This window comes from Gallus gallus, chromosome 2 (genome assembly GCF_016699485.2).
Source record: "Gallus gallus isolate bGalGal1 chromosome 2, bGalGal1.mat.broiler.GRCg7b, whole genome shotgun sequence".
In the NCBI taxonomy this organism is placed as follows: Eukaryota; Metazoa; Chordata; class Aves; order Galliformes; family Phasianidae; genus Gallus; species Gallus gallus.
The window spans coordinates 125,781,508-125,800,149 of NC_052533.1; the positions used below are offsets into that span (position 1 = coordinate 125,781,508).

At 42.1% G+C, this 18,642-nt stretch overlaps 1 protein-coding gene across 3 annotated transcripts in view; it reads left to right on the top strand.

Moving 5' to 3' along the window:
- ESRP1 (epithelial splicing regulatory protein 1) overlaps positions 1 to 18,642 on the top strand; it is a 30,886-nt gene extending 12,244 nt beyond the window's left edge. Inside the window, exons 7-15 of one of the 3 annotated variants that reach the window (XM_418338.7) lie at positions 1,213 to 1,323; positions 1,412 to 1,544; positions 1,633 to 1,675; positions 2,862 to 3,163; positions 4,590 to 4,808; positions 6,650 to 6,848; positions 8,645 to 8,813; positions 16,704 to 16,809; positions 18,208 to 18,642. In XM_418338.7, coding sequence (XP_418338.3) covers positions 1,213 to 1,323; positions 1,412 to 1,544; positions 1,633 to 1,675; positions 2,862 to 3,163; positions 4,590 to 4,808; positions 6,650 to 6,848; positions 8,645 to 8,813; positions 16,704 to 16,794 — 1,267 coding nt within the window. In that variant the 3' untranslated portion in view covers positions 16,795 to 16,809; positions 18,208 to 18,642. Of the gene's footprint in view, positions 1 to 1,212; positions 1,324 to 1,411; positions 1,545 to 1,632; positions 1,676 to 2,861; positions 3,164 to 4,589; positions 4,809 to 6,649; positions 6,849 to 8,644; positions 8,814 to 16,703; positions 16,810 to 16,907; positions 16,925 to 18,207 lie in introns of those variants that run through there. The other 2 variants (XM_004939950.4, XM_004939951.4) reach the window with 2 other exon arrangements.

Below are 18,642 nucleotides of genomic sequence, written 5' to 3' on the forward strand. Positions count from 1 at the left end.
GATTACTTACCCCTTCCAGATTAATGAACTGTCATCATAGTTGATGATACTGGCATTCTGAACCAAAGGAGGCAGGAGCAGAATGCAGCAATACTGGCAGGAGTTACCCAGTGAGATCAGTTCAGGCAGCTTTTAGTTTTAGCACTGTGCTAAGTTTTTCCCCTTTCGCTAATGAAATCTGGTGATGAGGTAAAAAGATTCCGGTCTTATTTGTAATAATAAATGAAATAGAGGCTTTATTTGAACTGCAAAGGCATGTCACTGAAAAAGGTAACACTACCTTATTTGCACAAACACGTGTACTAATTGGTTATTTTTTCTTGAGGCAAAATATTGAGGTAGAGGATTGGGTGACGTAAGCAGCAGTTTTGGACAGACATCTACAGGGAAAGGTCACCTGAGAACTTAGAATACAGTCTGAAACATGGCCCTCCTGCAGCAGGGCACGGCACAGCCCTCTCACATGAGGGCGGGCAGCTGCTCAGTCAGTCCCACAGACTCCTTGTGGCAGCCTGTCCCTCCAATAGCCAGAAAGGCAGCCATGGGTAGCTGTCAGCGTTTTGTTCTACATGGCATTTTGAACATGCAAGAGAACAAAAGAGGCTGTGGTAATGACCAATTAAATCTGGCTCTGTGTGGCTGAGCTATTCCCATGCTAAACAGCCAGCCTAGCCTGTGGCTATGTTAGTCTCCAGTAGTGCAGCAGTGGCCCAAACACAAAACGTTAAGGCTAAACCCCTCAGGCAGGAGTCCTCAGCCTAAGTAAAATCCCAAACAAATCCAGTCTTAGTCCATGACTGGCCCTTGCACACCATCAGACACTAGCTTTGCTTATGTCTAACTGCTCTGCTTCAATCTCCAGTTAGCCAGGATTAGCAGAGCAAGTATTTCACTTCGTAGTACTAACCCTGTTCGGCTAACAGGGAAGTACAACACATCAGTATGTCATGAGGGGAGAGCGAAGGGGGAGTGCACTCAAGGGAAGGAGGGCTGAAGGAGCAGGTGTGGTGCAGTGCAGAGGGGAGCTGGGAAAGGGCAGCTTGGCAAAGCTTGCTGTTTGCTGTGACTTTGTCATGGGTCTCAGCCCTGGCAGTACCTTCCTATCACCCAGCAGACAGAAGCTTGTTGCTGGAGTGCAGGTGACAGGCAGCGGTTTGTGTTTGAGACATGCTGAAGCCATCTCTACGTTGTTTCTTCTCTTGATGCCTACAGCAGCAAGATGGAGCTTGTGGACGACAACGCTGTCATCCGGGCGAGAGGGCTCCCTTGGCAGTCATCTGACCAGGACATAGCAAAGTTCTTCAAAGGCTTAAATATTGCCAAGTTAGTAGCGAAGAACCAACCTCTACCTTTGTATTGCTTCACCTGCCTTACTCATGGAGTGGTTATGTCTTTAACTTAAATCTTGCAGGGGAGGTGCTGCACTCTGCCTCAATGCCCAAGGCAGGAGGAATGGGGAGGCTCTCGTCAGGTTTGTAAATGAAGAGCATAGAGATCTAGCACTGCAGAGACACAAGCATCACATGGGAAACCGATACATTGAGGTGTGTACCACTTGCTCTGAGATCCTCTTCTCAGCTGGATTGCAAACTGCGTGTCAATCACATGTTCTCTCTTCTTCCCTTTCATTAGGTATACAAGGCAACAGGTGAAGATTTCCTGAAGATTGCAGGAGGTAATGTTTAAGGGATGAGAAGGAGGGGGTTTGTTCTATCAGCATCTGCAACTAACTTGGAGTTTTAAATTGCTCTTCTTGGATATAGTCTTTCATTTTCTTTCCCTGACCAAGCTAGGTGGCTGGTGTGTATCTGCTAGCAGTCCAAGCTGTTCCATGACTTACCTGTCCACCTTTCTCTCTTCCACACCCTTGCTGTTTTCAAGCAGCCTGTCACATAAGGATTTGATCTGTCAAAGTGATCTTAATGGGTTTTGTTTGCTAGGTCCTGTCATCTAGGAAGATAACCTAGATGTTTTTGGCTGCTGAAAATGAAAACCTGAGTAGTTTTTCAAAACAATATGACTGCTGTTGCTTAGGAGACTTGCATGTAAAAGCAGACAGATACCACAGTGTAAATAACAAGGGATTTAGGGAACTGATTTTCTTCAAGTCAAATCTGCTTTTAAATAAAGGGGAAATTTACGGGGACAGACTACCCTCTCCCTTTATGATTACAGTGGTAGAGAATTTGAGTTAAGAGTGGATAGGCTATTATGTATCAACAGTACTGCCTTAAGAACTTTTTGGTTCCTAACAGGTTTATAAATGACTAACTGAATACCAAAGGTGAAGGTTTTGGAGTGAGAGAGGTTATTAAGTTGTTGAATAGAAGTCTGTTTGATAGGTTTGGTAACAGTTACGCCAGTCAAAGTAAAGACATTGCATACTAATGTTGGAAAAATAGTACACGTCTGGCACAAGTTCATTCTGTATATCAGCTTTACAAAATGAATTAGCAGTAACTGAAAGGACTGTATTAAGGTGCAGAGTTGTGGTTAGCAGATAGTTTTGAATAGGGCAGAGTAGACTTTTAACTGTGAACATCAGTGGTCTTCTAAAGATAGCAAAAGTAGAATTGCAGGCTTTGACTGTTTTCTCAGGGTAGAATGAAATTCCAAAGCTGTCTTCAGCATGCCCTTCCAGCCTTCTTTCCCAGCACAATACTCTGGGTACTTGATTGCTGCTCATTGTGGCTTCAGTGTGTGCCAGAGGTCTAAGTTAAAAAGGTGAGGTGCACAGAGGCACTATTCATGAAGAAAGGATTCTGCAGGGAGGAGGAGGTAGCTATACCAGACTTACTCAGGGTTTTATATGGCTGCCAAGACTTAAGTGCTTCTGTGTGTGTTTTTTTTTCTTGCTAAAGGCACTTCCAACGAGGTTGCACAGTTCTTATCAAAAGAAAACCAAGTGATAGTCAGGATGCGAGGTCTTCCTTTCAACGTGACAACAGAAGAAGTACTGGCGTTCTTTGGCCAGCACTGCCCTGTAACAGGAGGGAAGGAGGGAGTCCTATTCGTCACATACCCTGACAGCAGGCCAACAGGGGATGCCTTTGTGTTGTTTGCTTGTGAGGAATATGCACAGAATGCACTGAAAAAGCATAAGGATTTGCTTGGAAAAAGGTACATTGAACTCTTCAGGAGCACTGCAGCAGAAGTTCAGCAGGTGAGTGAAAAGCTTGCAGACATCTTCTTGTATTCCATGCTCCTACACTGGCACAAAGTAGTGTCAGCAAACACTGCCTGGCCATGACTGAAACCTTTTTTCCCCCCTTCTCTTGCTCTTGACAACTGTCTGAGCATGTGTGGCCACTCATACATACAGATATACAGATACATACATACATATATATATATATATGTATATGTATATATATATATAATAAAAATCCTTGATTTCTCACTCTTGACTTCTGATAGACTTGCAACCTGTAGTTATATAATTACAGTATCTGTAATGTAAAACACTAAACCCACAAATTTTCTGTTAAGTTCACTTCCTTCTATTCAAAAGGAGTGCTAGCAACAACTATTGATCTGAAAGTCCCCAGCACAGAAGAACAGAATATTTTGATCTTGTTGTCTTCTAAAGAGCAACACGTCAAGAACCTTTTGGACTGTCTCTAATGGCAGCTGTCAGCCATCTCTTGACAGCACTGGCTACCTGGCAGAGGGTGGCAGAGTTGTATGGTTGAGAAGTGTCTCCTGCCATTCGCATAGCTTGATGGACCATTGATTATGCTGTCAAGGCATGAAGTAGGGCTAAGAGGAATGTATGTTTCAAAAAACTTATAGAGCTCAGGCTGATGTCACTAACTTCTGTTCATGATGCAAGCTGTAGCCTAGCAGTAGTCATTTTGTTGTAACCAAGCAATGATATGGCTTTTCACCCCCAAATATGCAGATTTCAGTGCCTTGCTTGGAGGATGACACTAACAATGAGAAAACATTAGCTGCAGTGCTTGCTCTTGTTATTGTATTTTCCTTGAGTGTTCCCCCAATTCCTTTGTTTAGCAAAGCCATCTGATATACATGTAAATATAAATGAATATTTCTGTTGTTCAGAGATACTAAAGGGAAGTGATTGAACAGGTAGTAAACACATGACAGGGTGGGATTTCTACTGATTAGGTTACCCAGTAAATCTCAGAGGATGACTCCCTTATTTCAAATACTGTGACTCAGTAATGTAAGACTGCTTGGTAGTAAAATATGCTTCTAGTTTGGAGATTATCCTAATGTTTAGCAGAGGAGAAACTTTGGGTAGAAGTGGCCCCATGTAGCTAGTAAAATATTTTCAGATATCTTTCCCAATAAAAATGCTGTGGAAATGCAGGTTTTGTGTTCTAGGGGATCTTTTGAGACTTGTGTTACAGTTCAAGTAAATTCTTCAGAATACGGTGACTCTTTCCAAGATCTATTGCAAAATGTTTCAGTTCTAAGCATTACTGCTGTGATGTAAGCCCAGAAAATGTCTCATTTTTCTTAAATACATCCCAGACTAAAAATAGATGGAATGGATGTTGCATTCAGTTCCTGTGAGTTGAAGAATAAGTAAGGCTTTCTGTAACCTTTGTTTCTGTCTTGTGCAGGTGCTGAATAGGTACTCTTCCACACCTCTCATTCCTCTCCCAACACCTCCTATTCTTCCAGTATTACCTCAGCAATTTGTGCCTCCAACTAATGTCAGAGACTGCATACGTTTGCGTGGACTTCCCTATGCTGCCACTATTGAGGACATCCTGGAGTTCTTGGGGGAGTTCTCTACAGACATTCGGACCCATGGTGTTCACATGGTGCTAAATCACCAGGTTGGTAGGTGCTTTATTGCCGGTTGGATATATGAACAGGCTCAGTATCATCCCCAGTAGGGGAGCACTTTTGGGACTGTCACTAATGACATTAATTGGCCTTGATTCTAGAAGCGTTCTGACAATAGATGAGTGTATTTGAACCACGCTTTAACAGCTGCTGCATCTTCTGTAGATTGGTTTCTATCAGTGAGACCCACTGTGTCTAAAAGCTAAGCCACAGTTTTTTTTAATTTGAGGGGAGAGGAAGGTGTTCCCATAGCACTAACTGTGATCCTGCACTGTTGGAGGCTTGAACTGGGGAGCCCTGTTCAACAGGGTGCTTAATTCCTCTTATGAAAGGTATATCTTAAAACAAAACTGTGGTCAGTGTTACCTCACAAAAGAGCGATTTGCCCCTGCTTTGGCTAACAATGTGCCTCAGGTAATGCATGAGGACATCAGTGACTACGGTGTTTTAGAGGTGCAAGGATTTCCTATGGCACAAGCCCTTAAGCTTAGCTGAAGCTTCAGATCTCCTGAACTACAGCGTTAATTCCCTTAAGTGACCAAGGCCAAGTACACAGATTAACAGCTCGCTGCCCTGTATAGATAGTCAGATATTTGCTATTGTTTGCTGGAGGCAATTTCTACCAAGACCTTCTAGACAAAGGCAAGTGTTATCTCCTTGTCCATCTGTGTAGCTTTTTGACTTAAGGGGAGGAGAAGGCAGCTTCTCATACATACTCCACAAAGATGCCCTGAGTAGTTGTACTGATTACTGTGGTGTAAAAAATGGTTCTAACGTTGCTTTGAGCAACACTGAGACCACACTGAAAATGCAAAATGGTTCCTCTTCCTGGGGTGGAGCTTCTACATTTGAGAAGCTTGGGAAGAGAGTGGGGGCTGCAGTTACTGCAGTACCTCTCTATCTTAAGATTTCTGTGTCTTTCAGAACTTGACCTAGCCATAGGCTAGCCAAGACTGAATAAGATAAGGAATGAGCAGGGCTGGAGGAACAAATAATGAGATGCAGATGCTAAAGTGCAAGTAGTGGTTTCTGCAAATATCAGCCCTTGTCAGAAATGATTAAAGAACCTGGAGGAAGAAATTGGAGTGCGTGTATAGACCTGTGGGCTATCAGCCATCCCAGCCCAAAGCTGTCAGACATTTTTATTTATTTTCTCTCCAGGTACCCAACTACTTGATTATCATCGTTCTGAATATTCTCCCTATTCCTGCTATCCCGTTTCTGATGAAAGAGTCAGAGCCAAGTGTGTAAAGGATGTTGATATGATTCTTCCCTCAGAAATGAGAACTTGCCCAGAACTGAAGTCAGAACTGACTTCAGAGCTTTACCTCTGGTTTTGGCTACTTGGAGTTAGCAGCTGTATGTGGTTCAAGTGAATCCTTGTTTATCCCACTCACAGCTGTTTGTAAAGATGTACTTTTTCTTCCCTGTAAGCTCACACCAAGCCTATCTACTTGATTAGACTTAGGCTAGTGCCATTGCAAAATATTCTGGCCCACACTGGCCTTAAAAGAAAGTATATAGCTTAGCACTTAACTGAGAACATAAATACAGTCAAGTTAACACAAGAGGAAAGAAGAAACACGAGATGCAGTGGGCAGATCAGGATTCCCTAGCAGTAGAGGGGAACCTCAGGGAGAGTTTAAACACACTGGTAGGTGTAGGAGGCTGTAGGGATGACTGACTGTGCTTAACTTTGGAGATAAATATTTTTAGGATTAAAGACTGCTTTGTTTTTTTTTTTAAAAAAAAAAAAAGAAAACAGCAGAAATCATTATGTTGCTAATTCATGAGAGCTCCAGAAACATTTCCTCGTCTGTCTTGTTTGCAGGGACGTCCATCGGGAGATGCTTTTATTCAGATGAAATCTGCAGACCGAGCTTTCTTGGCTGCACAGAGGTGTCATAAGAAGACTATGAAGGACAGATACGTTGAAGTCTTTCAGTGTTCTGCTGAAGAGATGAACTTTGTGTTAATGGGGGGCACTTTAAATCGAAATGGCTTGTCCCCACCACCATGTAAGTTACCATGTAAGTTTTGCATGGGTCTTGGCAATACTCTACGCTATGTGCGGGTAGGTGTTGGAGCTGCTTTCTTGATTCTGATTCTCTTTCTTGGAAAAGAGTCTCAGATGTGGGTGGTAAAATAAGGCTGCTTCATCTAAAATGAGCAGCAGCTTGCATTCACTTTTCCCTTTGGCTGTGGATTACTATGATTGAAGAACTACTTTGAAATCCTTCTTGCTTTTCCAGTGGTAGACTTGCCTGCCTCTTCTTGAAACTTAAGCTGCCAGGGTGAGCCATGCCAATGGAAAAAATAATTTAATTGTTTAGGGCTTAAAGAAGTTTCTCATTTTAGCTGATTTGTATTTACTTGACATGTTCACCGTGATAAAAAGTGTAAATCCTTGCCCTTTTGCTCTCAAAACTTAATTTATGAAGCCATTGGTAAGGCTCTCCTTTGGACTTAACTTCATGTTATACATACCACTACTGGCTGAACTCTTTCTTAGCTTTCTGTTGTTTGTACAGAAATGAGTTGCCTCTGTGAAAGATAAATACACTTAGTTTTGGCCTCAGGTAATTGCAGGAATTGTTTCATGTATAGTTATGCTCTCCAGAGCTATTAGGATGATCTAGACAAACGTTTGGGGACAGTGTTTTAAGAACTTAAGGGCTTATGTATGCTGTATAAATCTGAGCCTATGGGAGAAATAATAAATGACAAGGCAGTTGGGTGGAAGCTTTCTCTTTCACTCCTTCTATGCAAAAGTATTACTGATGATGGTGCCTTTTCTAAGAAACATCCTCTAACCCTGGATAGTCAGAGCAGCTAATCTGATAGTGAACTTCCTGGGTGTGGTTTGTTTTGAGCTGTGAATAGACCTTCAGCTAATCCTTAGAAGTCAAGCTTTACAGTCTACTAGCATTTCTTGCAAAGCGAGTATCCAAGAAGGGATCTGCAGTATGCAGCCCTCCGTGACAGATATTCTGGACAGGAATTGGAAGCTTCTCCTGAGAGCTCATGGAATGGGTTATTGAACGGAAGTCCCAATGTTTGGGAGCTCTTAGATAGCAGTGTTCCCATTTCTAATTACAGTGCAATTGATTATTTTTTTTTCTTTTTTTTTTTTTCCCATCCCACAGTGCAGTGAGGTGCTGACTGTTGCTTTGAAATAAGCTTCTGTCTGAATTTCACTGTTATGGTACTGGAAAATGGGGAGGAAAAGGGAAGAAGGGAGGAAGGAGGAGAGTGAACTCCTGGCTGCGAGGTCTCCTAATGCCTTGCCTCTTGCTGAAACAAAGTGCAGTTGCTTTTTTGTTCATTTTTATTTTTAAACTGAATATTAATGTGAGAAACTGCAAAGCAATGGCTTTTCCCACTCTGCTGTTGTTGAAGACAGAGCTATTTGGGGAATGGGGAGTATCAGGATGAAATGATGTCCTCTGCACGGGGAGTGTCAGGCAGATCTCAGACATTGGAGTTTTCTTCTTACAGTGGAGAATTGTCTCACTTGGCTGGAGGCTATGCTAAAATCTGAGCCTAAACAAGAAAAACTGCTCTCCTTCTCATAAAGAGACCCATCTCCCAGAGCAAGAGGTGGCTTTTTTTTGTCTTGCTTTGCTTTTGACAAGGGGATGGAAGTACACACCTTGGTCTTGGAGTCAGGCCCGTATCAGTGCCCCAGATTTATTTTCTGTGATGAGCAGGAAAATGAGGAACTTGTAAGAGCTCTTCACTTAGCGCAGAGTTGCTCAGCTAATGAAGGTCATGTATATGCTGGAATTTGAAAGGTCTTAATCTATTCTCCATTTGTCTGCTTTAGGCCTTTCACCCCCTTCTTACTCCTTTCCGGCTCCTTCTGCGGTTGTGCCAACAGAAGCTGCTCTATATCAACCATCTGTACTCCTGAACCCGCGGACGCTCCAGCCCTCCACAGCATACTACCCTGCTGGGGCTCAGCTCTTCATGAACTACACGGCGTACTACCCCAGGTAAAGCAGAGGAGAAATCAAGCAGGAACAAAGAAGTCTTTTTGCAGCAAATGCACAAAACTCACAAAAAAACATTGTCTGTCATGCTAAAGGCTTGTGCTACTGAGATCAGCTTGTTCAGTATCTTGTTCAGGGAAACAACTTCAGGATGTCCAGGGCTTTCCCAGGTTTTAGAGTATTTCAGGTAGTGATGATTACTTTTTAAAAACATAAGTCACATGGTTACAGTGGGAATTTTTTTGATGTGCCTCTTCAATTTGTTTGTGTTGTTATGACCTCTATGGGAGTTGATGTGTGCAGCATGCCTTCTTGTGTCCGTAAAGAAACCCTTGGCCCCTTTTCAGAAGGGGTGGATTGGGATCTGCCCTCTAACTTTTGCTGCCTCTTTGTTTTTGTAATAAAGTACAATTTGACCTTCATTGTGAAAATTCTCTTGTTTACTTATTTATAAAAGTATTGCTTTGAAGCATACGTGTGTATTGAATGCATATGTGAGGCATATGTGCCTTGAAGCATACATTCCTGACCTCATGAACACCTCATACAAAGGGCTTTTGGCTCTTCTGGAGATGTTAACTGCTTTCTGCAGAACAAAGACTCTTGGAGACTCTTGATGATGCTTATTCTTTTCAGTCATGAGGCCTTGAAAAGAGCCATGTTGCCCATAAGCCATAAAACACTCCTCGTCTGTCGAAGAACCTGATAAAAAGCCCCAAGTTTTCTATCAGGTTCTGAGAAGAGCTTTTCCTCTCTGGAAGAGGGTCCAAATAACTACTTATGATGTTGTTGACCGGTATGGGCTCTGTAGCACCTGTAAGATAAACAAAGTTTTCTTACTACTTTAAGCTAAACCATTATGTCTGTGAGCTGCCTGTTTTTGCATTAAAATGTTTTCTGCACTCATGCATTAATTTTATAATGCCTTCTTGATTGTCCTATGGTTATGACTTGTTACCAAACTCCGCCTTTTTAATGTAAGATCAAGAAAAATAAAATTCCAAAACTTGCACTGGCAATATAAAACACGTTTCTCGATAATAGCTCTGAATGTCAAGTGGTAGTTTGGTGTGACTTTAGTGTATTGTGTTTCTTATGGTCGCTATAGACCAGGCACTACAGACTTAGCACCAAGCCCTACAGAGACCTCACGCTGAGTGGGACCCCATGTGAGTCCCATTGCTGGCTGCTTGGTCTGTTGGTTACGTTGGTTATAGTCTGATCAATACCAAGTGAAAATACCCTTTTTATGTCCTTAACTAACTGATAGTGCTATAAAATTCTTTGGAAGCCATGTAGTAATTCTTATGGAAATTACAAGTACCTGTCTTTTTTTTCATTCTCTCAAAAGAAAAGATTTCTGGAGTAAACTTGGATGCTTTCTATTTCATGACATCTGTTTGTGATCTGGAAATCGTTTTTTCTGTCCAGAGTAAACATTTGATTTACAGACAATTTGTATATGACTCTAATAGGAGTAGTAATCCTTTGTAGCCAGTATCTTGCTAAAGAAAGCAATTCTTACTGGTTTTTTTAATGCACATTCTCATACTTTATAAAAGGGACAATAAGTAATCAGTTCCCTTTCAGAGAGCAATCAGAACTTGTAAATGGATTTTTCTGGTTCTGAAATTTAGTTCAAGAAAAGTTAAACATGCAGCAGTGAAGAGTGGAGTATCCTCTGTAGTAAGTGGTGCATTTAAATGCATGTACATGGAAAGGCAATACAGAACTGGTGGCTAATGATCAGACAATGGTTCATAAATCTACCTAGTGAATATTTATAGCAATAAGGAAAGTTTCTCTGACTTGCTGCCAAAATGTTCTTGTGTTTTGCAAGGTCAGATTGCTTTACAACAACCAGCTCCCTTCCCTACATGGTCATCAGCAGAGTTGGGGTGGGGGAAGGACTGTTTTGGTTTTTCTGTCTATTGGAAACCACTGAAACTCTCAGACTATTCTTAATATCCTTTTAACTTCGGTCATGAAACACAAGAACGTAAAGAAATGGATGCTTTCTATGCTAGTAAGATAGCTTTGGTGAGCTACTGATGAAAAGGAGGGAGAGCAAGTTATTCTGGATCTGTCAATCTTTGATATCTCTGTTCAGCTTGTAATTTTATCTAGCAACATGTTCTGACAGCAAATTGGTGGTCTCTGTTGCTGCCTTCCCAGGCTTCTGAGGGGTTCATGGGAGGGATGAGTTTCTTCCTTTACCTAATCCTGGACAAACAGGTGTGCTAGTATGTAGAAATTTATGAATGGCTGCATTACTTGGCAACTGTTAGCAAGTGCTGTGTAAGCCTTACCATACAGAAAATTGGAAGTTAAAGCTGTAAACTCTATAGCTTTGAAACAAGCTTAAGTCTTATTATATTTACTCAGTTCTAATGCCATTTTGATCAGTCCTAAGCCGGGCCTTTAAAATCTCAACTTGCCATCAAAATGCTTAATTGTAGGAGCACACTTTATTGCTTAAAAATAAAAAGAATAGTTGAAGAGTGAGGCAGTACATGTTCAGTGAGTAGTGTGCTCATGAGACTCATAGCCAAAAAGTGTTCTGGAGGCTGAAAACTGGTGTGGGTTCAAGCAAACAGAGTAAACTCAAGGGTAGGTGAATACACAGAAGTGACATCTGGCTCAGGAAGTCTTTTGGACTTGAAGTAACTGGAAGAATGTTTTTGTGCTTGGTGTCCTATGGTAAATGGGTGTGCTATTGAACTAAGCTGGGAAGGTGAGCTTCTTCGTTAGCATCCTTGAAGTAGTATTTGTTTGAAGGCAAGAGTGTTTCTGCTTTTGAGCACAATGAACTCTTACAATGAATGTATGATTGTATCCAGCCATGCTAAGTTAAATAACAGGGAAATAGCATCTTAACCCCATATTAGTACAGTTCTGTCCATTGCAGTGATTTGAATTAGTGTCTTTGTGTGTGGTAGAGAGGTATGATTCTGGCACTTCCTGCATGAGGAAATGCAAGTTTATATGGCAGTCTACCTCCACATTCTTTTGCTATGGATTGTTTTTTATCTATATGCTAATTGTTGCGTGCCTCCATAGTCTATCGCAATCTTCTCACTCATAGATCTGTCAGACTGTCTCAGTGTCTGAAAGGCAGCAGAATTGTAAAGCCTCAACTGATGGTTATCTTCCTTCCAGGAGAGTAAAATTATCTTGAGAAACAAAACCAGAACAAACAAACAAAAGACCCTCAAAATCCATAACACTTAATAAATAAATTGCTGCTGGTGGCAGTATCAGAGATCAACTTCTACCAACGTGGTTGTCAGTGGTTGCTCTTTAAGATGTGAGTTCCTTTTGTTCATGGAATATACTGAATGTGCTAATGTTTAGTCAGCAGTTCTTACTGTTATCTTCTGACTCATTCTCTGCTATCTAGTAAAACATTCAGATTATTGGGGGTGACTAGTTTATGTTAAAACACTTGTGCAAGCGAAGTGAGGAGGTCAATTTGAGGATGGTTTGTCCTTTTGCATATTTACAGTGTGCTCATTGTTGTGAGAAGATGATTTTCCCTTGTGCCTTAAGGTACCTGCATCATCCATGCAGGTGGCTGTGTTTTGTTTTTGTTTTTTAAACTTCACTGATGGTGACAATGCGATTTCAGGTGACTCAGAGAACGCAGATGATGCTGGATGCTTCTCTTTACTCAGCAGCAGCCTTCTACTGGGTCATGGGCTGTGGTTCCCAACACTGCTTAGGGTGAGCTGTTGCAGTTTTGGGGCAACCAGCACGTCTGGCACTGTTCCATTGCTGCTTGTCACACTGCTGCCTTGCTTGGATGGGATGTGGCAGGCTGGTTAGGTGTGTTGAGCCTGCAGCGGGTTATCTACTAAAGTGTGGGGATGGCATCTCTGCCTGAGGAGCAGAGCCTCTCTAGAGGTGGAGGTGTTTGTCTTGGAATACAACTCCTTGGTATTGAAAGCTGGGCTTAAGAAAAAGAGCCTATGAGAACAGCGTGTGATATTTGTCTGTGATTAAAGGACAGTCACAAGGATTTAAATGTTTCTATTTGATTAACAGATGACCTTATGATTTAGCACTCATACTTTGGTATTTGTCAAGTTATATGGCTTTTCTTTATTTAAATATGCATAAACATTCCTGCCTTAGAAAAGAATTATTGTGGTTATGTAAATGCTTTTGCTATTAGTGTGTCTTGTTAGTTTTTCGAGAACAAAGTACCAGGTTAAAACTCTGGTAATGACACTGCAAAATGTACTACTTTCACCTCTCTCAAATTCTATGTGAATCACCTCTTAAAAAGCTGTACATTAAAGTTTTGTTTCCTCCTGCTTTGGGGCTGTCTTCCAGTAATGAGCATTACACGTCTTATGCTGCAAATTGGTGTATGCATGTGCGTTATAGCCATGATCTGTACCAGCCCAAGAAGTAGCTGAAAATCCCTGTTGGTCACTGAAAAATATTCCCTTGTTGTAGGATACCGGGGTGATCTGTTATATTTCTTCAGTTTTCTGTTCACTGCTTGCATGCTTCAGTACAACTGAAGTTGGGGAACGTGTCTAATACCAATAGACAGGTCCTACAAGTTGCTCTTCCCTGCCTACTCTTTACTTTGTCAAAGCTTTATCTAGCAGTGTACACTAGCAGTGTAGTGAGGGATGTGTTGTAAGACTTACCTGTAATACAGGCCCTGGCCTACAGCACGGAAATTAATGTAAGCTGTCAATCGGTAGCCTGATGTAAGGATATCTTCAGTATCTGTTGACACAGAGCAGAAAATAGTTAATACTGAACAACCTGAACCCTTTTTCAGGGCTACAGAGAACAAAGCTGTAGGAAAAATGGGGCGAGATCTCCTAGTAGGGAGCTGAAACCTGCAGATTGCATCTATGCATGTACCTGCTCCTAAGTGCAAATAGTGCTGGCGCATCTGTGTTTCTATCAACTGACCTGCCAAATAGTTGGCAGAGGTCTGCAAATCTGCTTGGTTATGCATGCTGACTGCTCCCAGCTCTCACCTACTTTCAATATAAATTAGAGCTTCTTTCTGGATATCATTATCTATTAAGCAAATGCATAAGGGCAGGGAGGGGAGAGATAGGAAATCAAACAGGAGAGGCAGTGATCCTCAAAGTTTCTTCATAAGATTTTAGTGATGAATGTTCAGGATCCCTCGAGGCATATAAATGCTGTCTGAATGCCAGCATCAACATGTAAGAACTTGTTCCTGCACCTAGAACTGATTTCTAAAGCTTAATTGTGTTTTATTCTGAGAGTCTTTGGAGAGTACTACAGCCTCAGAAATACTGATTTGGAAAATATCCAATCTAGTTGTCGATTAGACCCAAGAAGAGAGATCAACTCATATGGAAAAAAGGCTGCATTGGGGAACACTTCATATCATGTTTGATTTCAAGAACTATATTGATATGAAAAGAGCGGAGGTCTTGCACTGCATCATGATATAGTGATATTCAGGTATGAAGAATGGCTGTAGAAATCTTCTCTGACCCTGTATAAAAGATGCCAGTATTTGCTTTTGGGCTTTGTTGAACTGGAGAATCACGGAATTGGATTGGAAAGGACATCAAAGACCATCCAGTTCCACCTCCCTGCCATGTGCAGGGCTGCCCCCCGCTCCCCACTTCAGGCTGCCCAGACCCCCCCTCCAACTGGCCTTGAGGGCTTTCAGGGATGGGGCACCCACAAGCTCTTTGGGCAGTTGTGCCAGTGCCTCACCGCCCTCTGAGTGAAAAATTTCCTTTACATCTGATGTAAATTTCCCCTCTTCTAGTTTAAAACCATTTCCATTTGTCATATCGTTATCAGACTGTGTTAGCCTAGAACAGCTACTTACTTATCTTGGATGCTATTAATGGTGTCCTCTGTCTGCTGCCTTTCTGTTATGAGTGAGCACCATTCTGGGTATTCCTCTGCTGTTCCTCCCAAAGGTTGACACCCTTCAGTTTGAGGGAATGCTGAAATGGTGAGAAGCAGTTCTGATGCTATCTTGTACTGGAACTCAGTGCTGGTAGTGCCTTTAGGCTAAGCCATCACCGAAGCTGTTTGTCTCCAGGCTGGTGTTGTGAATTAGCAAGGGCTCTTAGAGTCTTGGTGCAAAGTCAGCATTGCCAGCACCTGTAGAATGCTCTTTCGTAGGATACATTCAGCAGGCAGCTGGTGGAGAGCACTGTCCTGGAGCTTCCATCCCAACAACAGATGGGTACATCTGCCATAGGTTTATCTCATTGCTGTTTAATGGCATGTAAAATTTTGTGATCATGTACAGCATATTGTGACAATGAAGTCTAAAGCTGAATAGAGCACTGTTGGGCAGACTTATTTTCAATCCCTGTAATACCATAAGGTGACCACTGAATCTTGTTTGAGAAGTTGTATAGTCCATATGTATATGGACTATGTTAGCATTTTACTGGAAATTAGCAGAATTAATAATACTATGGGAAAGGCATACAAGGAACCATTAGTGCCAGGTCTTGCTTTGTGATAAACTTATGCTGGAGAGTAGCATCTTCACATAAAACCTTAACTCCCCATGGCTGCTTTTCTGACAAAAAGTTCCAAAGTGATGTAGGTGATTGTGTGTCCCTTATTGGCTTGAGTCCATCTCTGCTACCTAGTGGAGCCCTCAGTGAAGAACTGCTGATGAAGGAACCAGGGAACACAGTACTGTGGGAGTAAACAAGCATTGTAAGCTGCTCCTATGGAAAACCAGCTCTCCTGCTTAGATGTAGTTAGTAATTCACCGTTGAAGAATTTGTGTGAGTCCTCAGTTATATTTACCTAGTGAAACCTCTTGAAGACCTTTATCTGAGGAGAAACCATGACCATATGTATGCTGTGTCTGGGAACATCTCTTGTGTGCTGGAGCTGCCAGTTGTCATCTCCTGTGACTGAGCTGTCCACTTCAGCACAGTACTGAAGATGACTAAGGAGTTTGTGAGCATTGGGAACAAAGGAAGGCAGAAAGCAGTGAGAACACATCTATAGGCAAATGTACCTGCTGAAGGTGCAGAGGAACTGGAGAAGACGAGAGTACAGGCTAACAGCATAGGACTCCTTTCTACTCCCCTGTCTCTTCTGCTTCAGAAAGCCTCTTCGGAAGGTGGCCTTTAGGCTAAAGCTAGTATTCACAAGTGTCAGTAGCTAAGGATTTATCACAGATGTAAGCAAACGAAGGACAGGCTGATAGTCCCTAACAGAGACTTTTCCCATGCTATTTTTAGAGCCCTGGTTTTGGGGGGGAAAAGTAGAGGTAATCTTGGAACTACTTTTATAGTGTGGTTTGGGGAGGGTAGACTAGTTCAGGTGGAAATACTTCTGAAAATGGGAGGTGCTTGAAGACGAGGAAAAGAGATAGGAAAATAGTCAAGGTGGCCTTAAGCAAAAAGTATGAGGGTTTTCCATGGTTCTGTTTCTTTCTTTGAATGAAATCTTTAATAATACATAGAAGTCATGGCACTTCGCAATATTATCACAGTATCAGAGCAAATGGCTCGTGTAGACCCACCTAATAGCACATGTGTTAACTTGTCCTTTAGAGACCTGGAGAGTTTCTTAGCTCTGGTGGCGCAGGAGGTGTGTTTGTGTCTGAAGCCAGAGACCAGTTGGTTGTGGCTGCTGGAGTCTGCACAGTTGCCTTGAAAAGGATACTGTGTCCACCCATGTGCTGAGCTGTTGGAGAGGCTACGTAACCCAGTGTAGTTTCTGTTGCTGAATGGCTCTTGATACCATGGTGATAGGCACATTACAAATGTCTAATTATGTAGCCTGAACTTTGATATCTGCCCAGAGCTTTAATAAAGGTTAAAGTAGCACAGCCAGCTGCTAGCTCCCTACTGCACTAGTTTGGCTTCTGATTGCTTCTATCTTAACTTGTGTTTGTAGTATGCAGCAGAGGATGGACTTGTACGCACAAGTGATCCGGCCAGGAGAGTGTCCAAAGAATGGATTTGCATTTAAAGGTCCCAGCAGTTAGACTTCCTTAGAGAAGGTAAGGATAACAAACCCCGTGAGGCAAGTTTGGGGGCATCATAAGTGCTCGCTTCAGATAGACACCACACTCAACATCACTTTTTATTTGTGCTCTAGGAATATTGTTGTTCTCCGCTAGGTCCAGAATGACAACTGATGTGTAAGATTTTGGCTACATTGAAGACACCTCTGAAAGGATTTTGACTATTCCAGTGTTCTTGTGGGTTGCTGCTTTGTGTACTTCCTACAGCTCCAACTGCTTGCTACCTCAAGCTTTGGTGTTGAGGCTGAGAGCCTCAAGAAAGCTGTTCAGAGACAGCACTGAGGTGCACAGTGTGGGGATGTTGCTCTGCTAGCAGTGCACTGAAGCTTTTAGAAGCAGGATGTAGTGCTGATAAGACAGAAGGAAGCACTTTGCTTAGGTAGCTGCAAAACCTAGTTCTAATCCTTGAACTTTAAACTCCATTGCTGTAAAATTGCAGCGATGGAGTAGATGGTGTTTGTATAACTGGCAGCTACTTTCTTGCTTTTGTGAGCTTCCTGATGAGACCGTTACAGCCCTTCAGGCTTGGTTTACTTGATCCTCTGTATATGAGCAGTCAAAGGGTGAAGTCACCCAGAAAGCATTTGTGGAGGAAAACGCAAGTAGAACTGAAAAAGCAGCGTATTGATGGCTGCACTGTGCTTTATTGTGCAGCAGTCTTAAGGGAGCATATGGAGGTATACTTACAAAAATCCTTCTGTAATACCTAGTTTTTTTAAAAATCATAGTCACAGACAATGAGAAGACTGTCTTTTCAAGCAATTTTCTTTACTCTTCTCACCTTTTCCTTGAAAAATAACAATAAAAAAGCCCTCCTTTTTCAGTCTTCTCTGACACAAGGGCAACTTTAGCCCCAGGCATAATCCACTTCTGGGCAACATCTTCACCTGCAGCTATCAGCTATTTGGAGCCCTGCAGTGTATGGTGCAACATATCTGAGGACAAAAGTGACTGTTCTTAGTCAACAAGCTGGTTTTTGGCTGGGTTCATAAAGTTAGACCTCATCACACAACATCCCTACTATAGCTTGAGGCCATAGTTGGACACTTATTAGCATCAACGCAATGGTGCACTGCATCCTATTCACACCTTGCTCTTTGTTCTGGATCTGGATCTGGAAAGCTGCACCTGTTGAGAAAAGGGTTCATCTCAGGCAGTTTTCACCCAGTCCAGGTTGCTGAGTTTAAGGGAGGATGATGGCATTTCCACTTTGGGGTTGGTGATAACACTGCATTCAATTTTCCACCACGGTTTGATTTTCAAGAAGTGTGGCAGGAGTCATTTAAATCCTATGTATTTCATGTGAAAACCAAACTGTGAAATTCTTTGCTTTCCATCACGGGGTTTGGTGACATGCGGCACTCTCTCATGCAGATTCCTCCAACCTTTCTGGTGGCTCAAAGAACTGCAGCAAGCCTAGAGTGGAGATCCTGATTATATTCCCTGGTTTGCCACTGCTCAAACCAGTTGTGCTCAAGAGAAGTCATCAGAAATTTGGGAATCGTCATATGGACTTCTAAGTCTTTATGTTAGTGCACAATTTTCACAGGTACACACGTTGTCATCAGATCACCAAGCCCTTCACTGAGAGCACGGATGCTGAACTCACACAATTCCTCCAGGCTTCTTGTTGAATAAATAAAGTATTACACTGCTCTTAACATAGAAATAGTTTAGCCTGGACTTACAAACTCTAGTAATAGATCCTTTGGAATATAGAAGAGCTTTTTAAACTAACCTTGCACACACATCAAACTTAAAATGTTTTTTGTATTTGATATTTTTATTACAGTGTTTTCTTGTCTTGTA